This window comes from Molothrus aeneus, chromosome 7, assembly GCF_037042795.1.
Source record: "Molothrus aeneus isolate 106 chromosome 7, BPBGC_Maene_1.0, whole genome shotgun sequence".
Classification (NCBI taxonomy): domain Eukaryota; kingdom Metazoa; phylum Chordata; class Aves; order Passeriformes; family Icteridae; genus Molothrus; species Molothrus aeneus.
Window position 1 is genome coordinate 8930983 of NC_089652.1, and position 13163 is coordinate 8944145.

A 13163-nucleotide genomic window follows, 5' to 3' on the forward strand; every position below is an offset into this window, starting at 1 on the left:
TTTTCAACTCTAGCTTGATATTTAGGTAATGGTATAATTTGACAGAAACAGTTTCCTCTACATTTGATTAAGCAGAATATATTGAGAATTTTGTTTTTAACCAGAGTTCCTTTCACCAAAATATTGCTCAGTACTGCAGAAGAGATTTTTGTTTTCAAAGTTTTAAGATAGTCCTTTGGACTAAAAGATACATCCAGTGGATGCAATACTGTTAACCATGTTCAAGTTCCTCATTTAAATATTTAGTAGATTTGGATAATTTTTAACATGCTTTAATAGTTATTTTTATCAACTGGCTCACAGGAATCTAGTGAATAATTGTCTCCTTATTCCTTAATTATAAATAATCTAAATATAATAATATATATGAATATAAAGATAATAATCTAAATTGAATTAAGATTAGAAAAATAATTACAGTCTCTGATAAGAAAGACAACTTTTTATTGATCTGATCTTTTATCTTTAACTGGGGGAATATTTAGGACAAAAATTTTTAAAGTTATCATCAGAAGTCTCTTGCTTTACCCAAAAAGACCCCAAAAACAAACAAAAATGAAGCAAGAGTGAGCCTCAAGTACTCAGTTTCCTTCCTTTTCACAAGGTAGACAAATAGCTTTGCATAGCTCTTGCTTTTACACTGCTGTGCAGTAGGAGCTTTTCTGCCAAGCAGATGAGTGAAAACATAATCTCTGATCTGCATCTACTGCACATTAACCTTTCCAGCTGCACCAGAAGAGCATTACTGGCACAGGCTGGAACTGCTGCTGCACAGGTCTGATAACTTACAGCTTGACAAGTGCAGATACAGGGCTAGAGCTGCTCTGACTGAGCCTGTAATACTGGAACTCTTCCTTGAGTGTTTTCATCAGATAACTGAACAAAAAATGTGCTGGTATCTCCTAAAATGTGACATTCTGTTAAGTTGCCCACACATGCCTCAAATTGCTTTCCTGAAATGGAATGATTGATGAAAGGTAGGAAGGTGCCTATCTATTTGTACATGAGGAATGCACTAGATTTGATGGCTTTACCCCTAATTCCACAGACTGACATAATTTTAACATGAAGATTTTAACATGGCTGGAGATGATTTTTTTTTTAATACATAAAGATCAAAATAAAAAATAACCTCCAGGATAAAAGCCCTTATTACAATGCTGGAAAGTCACCATGACACATAGTTTCAGAGCTGATTCTGTCCTGCCCGGGCACTTGCCAGTGGAAGAAGTGACTAGATAGTGAGATCTTAGTAAGTCTTGATTCTCATGTGCATCACTTTGATCATGAAACCGCAGGCAAAGCCCTCCCATCAGAGTCAATTCATGGCAGGTGTGCACAGAAGAGCAGGAGGAAGGGCTGACAGTGAATAACAGGGCTGAATAACAAATTCCCACCTGTGCATGCCCGGTCGGCAGCAGTGGAGGCTTTTGGAGCTGCTCCGCACGGGCTCCCGCGGCGCGTTGGGCGCCCAAGGTCGAGCGCTGCTCCTCCATCTCTCCCCTGCTGGGTGTGGGAGCGGCGTTGGCGCTGTCTGCTCCGGGCTGTGTCTCTTGTTCACTCTCTGAACCTTTTAGGCTCGGAGGGAGTTGAAACGCTTGAAGGAGGAGGCTAGGCGTAAGCATGCTGTGGCAGTCATTTGGGCTTACTGGCTTGGACTGAAGGTACTTTCTCCAACACTCCCATCTGTCAACGTGAACTCAATGGAGCGTGGCACACCTTACTAACACTTAATAAACAAGCAGTTGTGTGGGCTCACTAGAAGGGATGGGGTTTTTTTTACACATTGTTTAACTTTGTCGTGGACTTGGCTGAAAAAGTCATAAATGAAATTGCCTCACTTACAGCAACATTGAGGCATTGGGGGATTTTTGTCAGCAATCACAGGAAGACAAAAATCAGATAAAAGGGACTCTATTACAGTTGTTGACTTTAAAAACTGACCTACCTTGGCAAAGGTCCTATCTGGAAAGATTACAAGGATGTATTTTCTTGTTGTGACCTCTGCTTGTTAGAATGGGAAGTAGGGTGGAAGTGTCTGACTCTCACTGCTGCTCACAGTAGACCCCTGATCCCAGTATTGAGGAGGGCAGGGTGTAAAGCCAATGGTCATGTCCTGTTGCATCCAGCAGCCTTTTGGGGGCCTGGCATTGCATTACCTGTGGCTTTTGACAGCCATGGATTTCTAGAAAAATTGAGATGCACAAAAGTGTTTTGTTTTCTGTCCCTTGCTTTCAAGGACTGGTTGGCAAAAGAAAACACATCTGTAATCTGGAAAAATGTAGTTCTGCTCTGTAAATAGACTATGAAAATGGCATCTTCAGATGTTTCAGGTCTGTGCCCAAATGATTTACATAACACAGTTTTACAGATGCAGTCCTGAAGAACTGCAGAAATCTGAATCTGTTTGGTTTGGCTGGGAGTGACTCCTGCTAATAGGGATATTATAAACTACAGGGGTATGAAAGGAACAATTCACTTGACGGTGCAGAGTAAAGTTCAGGTACTTTTCTATTCTTGTACTTATCCTGACAATGATGAAATGGGAAAAATAGTTAGAAAACATATAATTATATATAATACATGTTCATTTATAAATGAAAAAAAAAATCCATTACAATATCTACATGGAAACCAGAGCTGGAAAATACAAAGGAGCCATTTTAAGAAGTCATTCTGCAGATCAGAATCACACTTAAGTACTACTGCCAAAGTAGGTCTGTTTTTATGATTTTAAAACAAGGATATGTCCCTCCTGAGAACTCAGAGGCTGTTTTATATCAAACAGCAGCATTTAAATGCAAGCTGATGACTCCAAAACCTTTAGGGCACATTACAGCAGGAATATATTTCTGCAGTCTGTGGTTTTCAGTGAGTTTGTTAAATAGTGTAAGCTACATTTCCAATTTCCATCTCACCTGAAATACACAGATTTTTCTGAATGAGACTGTAGTCTGTCATTCCAATCTATCACTGTTACCACAGGTAGTTTGAAGGCAAAGTGTTTTCACCTGTGACATGCGAGGCTGAAGAATTAAAGTTGATAAAAACAATGAAGATTAAACCAATAAGTTGTGAGGATTTTGTTTTGATTTTTTTTTTTAATTGTATGCCAAGTAGATTTTAATAGCATTTGTGGTACTTTCCAGATTTAGGCTTTTCTGGAGCAGCTTGCATTTCTCAGTGCTTGCTTTGCAGCTTCCCTGCAGCACCAATAGGATGCGTGGGTGTCTATTAGTCCCTTTCTTCCAAATTAATTTGCACACCTTGCAGCTCGCAAAGAATAATATAAAGCAAGATCATTAAGGAGAATCTATGGTGAGATTTGGGATGATTGTGGTTGGAGTGGCTTTGAGTGTGTTAATTAACATCCCTGAATAATTAATAAAGGATGTACTCTAATTATAGAGCGCTAAGCCTTGCAGAAAATGAGTGAATAAGAACTCTGATATTTTTTTTCCTCATAAAGTGATGAGGAAAAAAATATACACTGAATTTGCATGGAATGATGAAAGCTGAATGCTGCCAGTTTTGTTGGTGCATCTTAATGTGTAATTAAGCAAAATCTGTTTACCTGTGGGTGTATTTGTCCAGAAATGGTGACAGATTCTTGCTTTCCAAATGCTGGTTTATCTTAAAATGCATGAATTACTGTGAGGCAGAAAGGAGTAAATTTTTTTTCTGTAAATTGAAGGGGATTTTATGCTATGGGTTTTCCTTTATATTCTGGTTACAGAGAAGCCAGCAACACTTAGTGAGTTAGCTAAAACCACTAAATTTTGCTCTGGGGTAAATTATGCAAAGCCACGATGTTTTCCCTGGGTTTTGCCCAAAACCCATAACAGGTGTGTTGCAGACTGTGCCAGAGTTTGCAAAGAAATTTGAGGGATGTTTCAGCTGACTTGAGGTGAGCCTGGGTGTCACATAAAACTGCAAACCAGTTGGGCTCTCCCTAATTGCCTTTTCTGAATTTTGGTCTATGCTAATTAGAAATAGCATAGACCAAATAGCATAGAATATAGACTGATAGAAATACAAAAGGCAAAACAAGTACTCTAAAACTTGCACTTCCGAGTACGTACTAAAAATTATCTCCTGCAAAAATTATGATTTCTTTTTTGGATTTTTTTTTAAATTATTAGTTTTCAAATAAATTTTGTGAGCAAATATCGAGCTTGCTGACACTAAGCAACCTTTGTGTTGATTCTTTGCTCTTGCACCAAAATCCCATTAGTCTTTTGGAATGAAGACTGTGTATTAAGAATTTTAAAGGAGAAAAAGCTGAAAAATTCACCTGTTAACTCTGTAATTAACATCAAATAAGTGTCACTTCAGACACAAGAAAATGGTATCATCACTGGTGATGCCTCACTTTTTCCAGTCCAGCTTTATGTAAAAGCCTATTGAAAATAGATTCATGCTGTGAATTCGACAATATTTGAATAATTTGCCTTTTTGGACGGAAGCATTTCAAATTCCTTGATAAGTTTGCAAATAATTGCGCTCAGGTCAGCCGAGGTATCTTTCAGACATCGTGGTCCATGGTCTGCTTCACATAATTTAAGTGTGACCAGGTGATGTTCCTATTTCAGGGAACCCTATGCATGTATGTATGCTTGTTTTAATGTTTTCTACCATAGAGCTTGTTAAAAAAGTATCTGTGCAAACAAATTCATTCTTTATATTCATTTTGAGGGTTTTTTTAACTTTCCAGGTCCGTAGAGAATACAGGAAATTCTTCAGAGCCAATGCTGGAAGAAAAATTTATGAATTTACCCTTCAGAGAATTGTATGTATATGTCTGTACAAAGTACATGTACATTTCCTGTGTTTTAAGTTTTTATTGTCTATCAAATGTAGCTGTTGTGTTATTAAAGTCTTTGTAAGGAAATGTCCAAGCTCATGGAAAAGTGGCAAATTAATATTCTGATATTGTAAAGAAAGGATAGTGATAATGTTTGGAGATATAAGAATGGTACTAAGTATTTGCCACACTTCTGTGATACATAAATCTGTGTTTCTCAATATAGCTGGCTTTAAAAATCCATATTGTGGTTTATGAGAGCTGAGAGTTGCAGTTTTGTAACTGTGCTTTTTAATCACAGAGCATCTGCTTTTCCTTGCGAGCTTCAATAACTCTGATATTCAAACGTTAATAAAACATCTTGCTTCAATTTTATCACAGATGCAAAAATACTTCTTGGAAATGAAGAATAAGATACCTTCTTTATCACCAATAGATAAAAACTGGCCAGCGAGGCCTTACCTTTTCTTGGAATCAACCCACAAGGAGCTAAAGAGGATTTTCCATTTGTGGAGGGTAGGACACATTCTGGTCCAGTCTGGGCAGAACTTCTTCCCATGATTTTCAGCAGTATTGTTCACAAAGGGTCTATTTTTAGGATGTGTTTCCTTCGATTCCAGCCAGGATAATTTTATTTCTTTGGAAGGGAGTAGGTTTTTTTGATCATTTGCCTTTGGCCTGTAAGGGATATAACTATCCTGGCTACTCCTTCCTGGGGCTAGGGAGAGAAGTTTGCTTCCTGCCATCAGCCTGTTAATTAATAGCTTGTAATACTTGTGTCCATGGCCAGGACTTATACCAATGTTGGAAGTGCTGGGTGGAATTTTTTACTTATGAGCTGTGCTTAGCTGAAATTTGTTTTGGATCTTTGGATGGAGAGAACGGCGAGAATCTGTACAAGTGCTGATGGGATGTTTTACTGATCTTGTGGGCTGTGTTTTCTGTGAATTGTCAAGGAACAGTTTTTCTTTCTGAGCCTGCAAAACTCACCCTGTCAGCTGTGTCTTTTTCTTCCTCTGCCTACATAAACTTCCAAAATTGTGGAACTGTATGCATATTTTTGTGAACATTTTTAGCGCACTCTTCCAATGAATGAGTCTCATAGATTAGGCTCATGTTCATACTTACAGGAGATGTTTTATATATTGTTTCTGGTGTAATTCAAAAGTATCTAGAATTGGGGAGGAGCAAAACACCTCCCCTGTTTGTTATCAGTGGTACGTAGGATGGAGCTGAATCACTTCAGAAGCATACAAAGAATGTGCATCTTGAGCAATGGGCAAACATTAGTCTGTGGTGCTGTGAGATTGGGAAAGATAATTTTATGGTTTGTTTAATATATCCTGTTTTGTAGTGTAAAAAGTACAGAGATCAGTTCACAGATCAGCAAAAGCTTATCTATGAAGAAAAACTGGAAGCAAGTGAACTTTTCAAGGACAAGAAGGCTTTATATCCAGCCAGGTAATGACTGATTCTGCTGCTTTTAGTGTACCAGAAATTCAATATACTTGCAAGATTTCGCTTTTCATCTTAAGCAGGAAAGTGCATTTTCCTTATTTGACAACATTTGCCTTTACCATCCTGAAAATTGACCTCAGTTAGAAGCAAACTTAGATGTTGCTACAGCCACCAGTCCTGTGATAGCAAGAACTTCTGTCCAAAATCCATGGTGGTTTGTTATTCTAACCCTCCTTGACCCACTTATGCCTTACAAGTTTGGGGAACTTGCAGGTGGGAACAGCTTTCACCCTTTCCTCTCATTCTCTTCAGGCTATTTCCTGCAACAATAAAGGTAGAGTGGGCTGGAAGGCTCTAAGTGACAATGTCACTCCCTCCCAGGTGAGCTGTCCTGGGGAGCTCTCCTGTGTTCAAACTTAAGATGAAGACTGGGTAATTTAAAAGTTAGATACACTGGTGTCTGTCTTTTTGCAGAGATACTTAAAAGAAATTTCTATTTCCATTTTAGAATCTATTTTTCTTTTTCTTTTAATAATGTGAAATCTCTGCAAATAAGTATTTTGGATTCTCAGATTATTGAGTTCTTTTAAACGGACAGATTCTTGTCATTGCTATCTACAGAGCCAGCATTATTCAAGAGAGTACAATAGTATATAATTTTATTTAAGGAATACTCTTCTTTTGGTATGCAGTAAAACTGACAAAAGAAAGATGTGATGTCCTTGATATAAGTTGACTTACACTTTTTAAGTGAATACAAGCTTATAAATTGTGTTTTTTCTTGAAAACAACCATCTTGTCCATCTTGTGAGAGTTTTCTCTTAGAAGCTGTAGTTTGAGCTGAGCAGGAACAAATAGAATGCGAAGCAAGGTTCAGCAGAGGGAGGAACAGGAATCTGCAAGAGTTTATGGGAACAGTTCCATGCATGGACAAGCTCTGCTTGTTTGTGTGTTTCCCTGGTTTTGTGTCATTTTTTTATTGAGACATTTCCTGTTTTCCTGTAATGGGCTCAGTGTACATTTCTCTTTTTTCCCCTTTAGTAGATCACTTACTTAATGGCTATATATGCTAACTTGTGGTTTGTTCTTTATTTGCTTTGGGATGTCTTTTTATGCTGCAAAAGAGAAAGATGGTGCCTTTGGACTTTCCTATGAGCAAGCAGGTTTTTTTAGGTTTTAGTCAGTATGCATCTGCTCAGCATAGAGCTCCTTGGAAGGGAAGGAATTCTATTTATACTCCTGGTTTGGTACTTTTTACACCAAGGCTGAACAATTAAATAACCTACAGCAAAATACACACACACAGATATTTTTTAGAAATTTATATCTATATTTATATTTATATATGTATATATATGAGATTCATTTTTATCCAAGACATTTTTAAGTGGTATATGTGATAAGGGAACTGTTGATTCATTTCAGTTTTAGCTATGACTTGTTATCATTTGGTCAGGGATGAAGTCCACACGGAATCTACTGTTTTGCTGACTATGGTTTCATACTGCTAATTAATAAAAACCAAAAACCCCAAAGCTCCAACGTGGTGGAAAATTGGAATGCTTTCCCTGTCCTGATTCATTTAGAAACATTTCCATCTCTTTTTGTTTGGTATTCAGAGCTGATTAGCTCCTACTGTTGTTTTGTTGGTTTTTTTTAAAAATCGGCCTAAGGGTAGAGAAAATTGCTGTATAAAGTTTCTGATTAATTAGTATGATAATGGTTCATAGGATGTGGCTAATTTTCTGTCTGAAGTATAATTATTTAAGGAGAAAGAGGGACTTTTGGGTACTAAAATTCCAGTATCCTTCCTCTTCTTTCCCATCACTCTGTGTGCCAGAGATGCAATGGCAAAGGCAGTGCTGTTCCACATAATGGATGCATCAGTTTCTCCTGGGCTCCAGTCTTGGCAAAGCTTTGCATTAATGCTTTGACTGAAGTTAAATCACCATTTTTAAAGGGATTTGCAACAAAGCAAGCAGTGACAATTCATCAGTTCTTGGTCTGTAGGGAAGCCCTTATTTTAGCACCCTGAGGTGTGTAAAGATGGGGGAGTTTGCAAGTGCAGCGGATCTTGACAAGGAGCTGCTGCATGTTTCACAAACAGCAGCAGATCTTGAAGACAAGTTCATGTCTGTCACTGAAGTCCTGCCTGTCATCATCAATAGTGTGTCACTCCTACTGGGGTTCTAATTTCTGCTTTCACAGAGACTCTCACTGGGTGATTTCAAATCCCACTTGACTGCCCATGCAAGGGTATTCATGTGTCTGATAGCCAAAGCAATTGGGCCCATTTTAGTGATAACTTTCTCTTCATTCACCATCACTGAAAATGATATTTGGTGCATCTCCTCACGAAGCCTGTGCTGGTGTCAGGTCTGCTTCTTGCCTGGGGTTCGTGTTTAACTCGTGCTTCCTTTGCAGTGTTGGGCAGCCGTTCCAAGGGGCTTACCTGGAGATCAGCGAGAACCCCAAGTACAAAAAGCTCAAAGATGCTGTGGATGAAAAGATCATTATTGCAGAAGTTGTCAATAAGATCAATAGAGCCAATGGGAAGGTAATCACATGGATTTGATTTATCCAGAAGGGTAGATCATTTTGTTATAAATACATTGAAAGTGAGACTCATAATAGTCTGAGGATTTTTAAAATAATGTGTATTTTAAGGGCAAGACTGGACATGTTGGTTTTATGTAACTTGGTGATTTTAAACACCTCTTTTAAATCTACATAAAGATTACTAAAATCTTGTTTTGCGGTTTCCAGAGGCTTTTCCAAACAAAAAAGGTATCTCATCAACTGGTAACAGACTGTACTGTGTACTCAGCTAAGATCTTCTATTTCCCAATTAAAAAAAATAAACATTTAGCAAATATCTTAACTCAAATATTTAGAAAACTTAACTTTTCACAGTCCATGCTGTCAGTCAAGCTCTGATTATCACATTTTATTATCTTTTAAAATTATGAGTGGCATACTCTTCTAGCTTTACCTGCCTTCCAAAGCTCTTTGGAAGGAAGAGTCGAGTTTCTTGTATCATTTGAATAAAGTTGTTAAATATGGTGGGTACCTTTTTATTCTGCCAAGATAGAACACATTTTGCATTTAAATTATACTTATTAAAACAGGAAGTATTATTCTGCCTTAGTAAACTTAATTGCTTTCACCATATCTAAGTATTAGAAGTAGTAGATCTCAACTTCTCAGATGTAGATGTCATTTATGCATTTCTAGGAGTGAAATTAGGTTGCCCATTGTTGATGCCAAGTTAATTTTCTGGTTTAGAAGAAACTAATTAAATGAAGACAGTATCTTTCCTGTATTTTCATAGGCTACAGCTCTCAAGATTAAAAAAAAATAAAATCAATGAACTATGTTTCTATGTGCTTAAGGCAGCTACTTCTTAATTTTAATAAAGATTTTATTCTTTAAAAGTTTACAGGAGAAAAATGTGTATGTGGATTAAGTTCTCATTTCTCTTCCTTAGTATTTTCTAAGACAAATTTAAGAACAGACATTTCTTGCTTTAAAAATATTTATCTTTTGAAAGTGTGAATGCTTATCCTCCTAAAGGGTAATTCCAAGAGATAAAGGGAGGAGAACATAACTCTGAAAAGTACTTACATGATTTGTGTTGCTCTGCATCATCATTTTGGTTAATAATGCTCAATATAGAGACTTAGTGTGTGATGATTTTCCTGGAGATTTAAAGAGCATGAGAAATGAGGTTACCCTGATTTGCATAGTTTCAGAGTTTGACTTTCTGAATTTTACAGCTGTAAGCTAGTAATTAAAGGAACTGTTTATACCTAAGCATATGTGCCAAAATGAGCTAAGCTTCTCAGTCTATAATTAGACACATAAATAAATCTGACCTGATTTTAACTGATCTGCAGCTTTAACTGAACGTCAAACGTTCACATTTGCTAATGTGGGCCAAACTTTTTAACTCTGTGAACTCCTTGGAGTCGTAGTAGGTGCTCGATGAAAGCCATCTCTCTCCTCGTGTGGCCAATGATCTGCATTTTTGCATTTTCACAGGCTGCATCCAGGATTTTCTTATTAACCAAAAACAACGTTCTTCTCGCGGATCAAAAATCTGGGACTATCAAGTCAGAGGTTCCACTGGGAGATGTTACCAAAGTGTCCATGAGCTCCCAAAATGATGGATTCTTTGCAGTGCACCTCAAGGAGGTTGGTTACCACTCCATCACAAAAAAAATATGCTTTATGTGCAGTGATGTGAAACCTGTTTGTTAATTATCTTGTAGCATTAAACCATAGGGGTTTAGCTTGTAGGCTTAGAAATTTATTTAACTTTGCCATAGCTGAAAAAAAACTTTGATTTAAAGCTACTGAAGCCAAATGAGAACAGTTTATTACATTATGAACGATCATTTAACTGTGAAAATCAGACTTCGTGTTTCACTGCAGTCTCTTCAGGATCAGAGTTTTCCACTTGTAATGTGGTTCAGGTGCCTTGTGCCAGTGCTTTCTTTACATATAGTGGTAGAATATTTCTCTCTTCTTTATGGGATGCCAAGAAGTCGACAGTGAGGCACAGTTAATTTGTTACTCAGTTCTAAAGAACTTAGCTCAGTGCTATATTTGCCTCACTGCACTGTAACCATTGCTCTGCTAAAATCATTAAGCTGGCATCTGTATTCTAGCCTAAATGAATCTGAAGAGTGTTACATACAGTGTCTTTTCAAACTCACTGCCATCATCCTAGTCCTGGTGTTGGTAATTTGCTTTTGTTCCTTTCCACAAGTATTGGAAGCTTGCTGGGGTGTATCCAGACAAGGGATACAGAAGGGATAGGAAAATGAAGATGACCCTCCTTTAGGGCCAGAAGGGATTTTTTTTTCACCTTTCTCACCTGATTTGTAGATTATTTGGGTGCAAATGATATTTTGATCCTATACACTGCACTGCAATCCCTATTTAATTTGCAGGACAAAAGATTGTTGTTTCCTTAAACTGGGAAGAGAAGACTCCTTGTAAACCCTCCTGCTTGGCTGCCATTTAACCATACTCAAGGTTTTGGTAGTCTTAACTGTTTTCCTTCCTGTTTCAGGGTTCAGAAGCTGCCAGTAAAGGAGATTTCCTGCTCAGCAGCGATCACCTTATTGAAATGGCCACTAAACTTTACCGCACTACCCTCAGCCAAACCAAACAGAAGCTCAACATTGAGATATCTGATGAGTATGTTTCTTGTTTGCTTAAGAGTACATTTGCTTCAGTGCAGCATGCTAAAAAGTCAAGGATCTGGTGTCAGAATAACAAAACACTGTTGTGTAGCTAATGCTTCTTTTCTCTTGACAGAATACTTGTGAAGAAGGATCCAGTTTTCAGTGTGTACTCTTTTATAGTATTCATTTTGGCTTTTACGTCCCTGAAAGTCATTACAGAAAATGGGCTTTTGTTAAAGTAGTTTCAAATAGGGCTATGAAGCACAATTGCTGCTGTAGAAATAATCAAGAGTTACTACATTTGGGAGAACAATTTTGTATGTGACTGAAAAGTTCACAGATTACTATGAGATATTTATAGATTAGAGTGGACACTAGAAGCCAAGTTCTTCTGAAAACAACCCAAAAACAATACAAAACCTGTCCCCAATCCAATATAGGTTTATGAAGCTCTGTCTCTCTTGTGAAGCTGTAACAACCTGTTGTTGGGGATTTTTGCTTGTAAAAAAGCTTTGTTTGATGAAAAGTCTGCATCTCAAAATAATATTTCTTTTTGATTTGGACAGTTTCATATTTTGGTCTTAAATAAGGACTGCCCTTGTGGTGTTTTTAGCTATTGAATAAAGGTGTTTGTGTGTGAGCTCCTAAAGTTTGCTGAGTAAGAGTCTCCCACTTAGTCCACCATAGCTATGTGCCACTTTTGTTCTGTGAAGTGGCCCCTCTTTTCAATAATGTTGATTAGGTGGATTTATTCACTTTAAATAAAGAAGAAAAATTGGACCCTTTAACAATGGTGAAGTAAATTTCCTGTAGGCAAAAACTGAACCATTTTATCTGACTGCACCATGCTGTGTGTGTTCTAGAGTCATGGTAGTGGGTACAGTTTGTATCTGTTCAGATTTGAGGATTTATTAAAAGGCTAATTTTGCTCTTTCCTTGAAAATAAAATCTGCCATTTTCCTTTGTTCTGTTAGCAGATGTCATTTAATTTCCTCAAGAGTATGTGCTTTTTAGTCTCTAAAAACTGTGGCTATCCCCAGTAAGTTTCTAGTTTAAGGGGGGCTACAAAGGCATAAACTACTAAAGCTAAGTTTAAGCATGCATTGCACTAGTCTGGACAGCCTGCTTGCCTTAGGTCTGGAAAACAGCCTGCTTTCAGGGAGTCTTGCTTTTTGGGATGTGGTTTTTGTTTCTTCTCTTGCAGATTGAAAACATTCATGTGTGTACTGCTATTGAGTTTATCCAGACTAAATAATTTTAAGCTGTTTGCAGTCCCATCTGTGTTGATGGTGAAGCAGGAGTCTTCTCCCTGCTAGAGTTTAGACACAAGCTAGGAACTGAGGAGGAAATGTGGCCTTATTTTGACTACTCTGCTTTTTGGGAAGAGAGTGGATGTAAGAATGCCATTGATGCAGGGCTCTGTTTAGGAGGAGACACACCATTCAACAGGCATAATATCAGAACAGTGGCTGTAGGAAAATGCAGTGTTGGTGATGAGACAATGGCTGTAAGAGCTGCACACATTTTTGGGGTGTAGCTCTTAATGCTGCACCCCAGAGATGCAGTGCTGAGCAAGCTCTGAGTGCCTGGGCTGGGCAGCAGGAAAGCAGGACCCAAGGGAAGCTCAGCTCAGCAGAGGCCACTTCCTCCCCTGAGCTCTGCCGTCAGCTTGATTTGTGGTTTCCGGCTGCAGAGCAAATTCTTTGAAG

The 13163-nt window shown here is 37.9% G+C and overlaps 1 protein-coding gene across 4 annotated transcripts in view; it reads left to right on the forward strand.

Moving 5' to 3' along the window:
- The window catches only part of MYO1B (myosin IB), a 108528-nt gene that overhangs the window by 91547 nt on the left and 3818 nt on the right, over positions 1–13163 (forward strand). For 2 of the 4 annotated variants that reach the window (XM_066553132.1, XM_066553134.1), the window contains 7 exons: positions 1578–1664; positions 4715–4789; positions 5186–5320; positions 6159–6265; positions 8687–8819; positions 10304–10456; positions 11340–11467. In XM_066553132.1, the coding sequence (XP_066409229.1) occupies positions 1578–1664; positions 4715–4789; positions 5186–5320; positions 6159–6265; positions 8687–8819; positions 10304–10456; positions 11340–11467 (818 nt within the window). The remainder of the gene's footprint in view (positions 1–1577; positions 1665–4714; positions 4790–5185; positions 5321–6158; positions 6266–8686; positions 8820–10303; positions 10457–11339; positions 11468–13163) is intronic. The other 2 variants (XM_066553133.1, XM_066553135.1) reach the window with 1 other exon arrangement.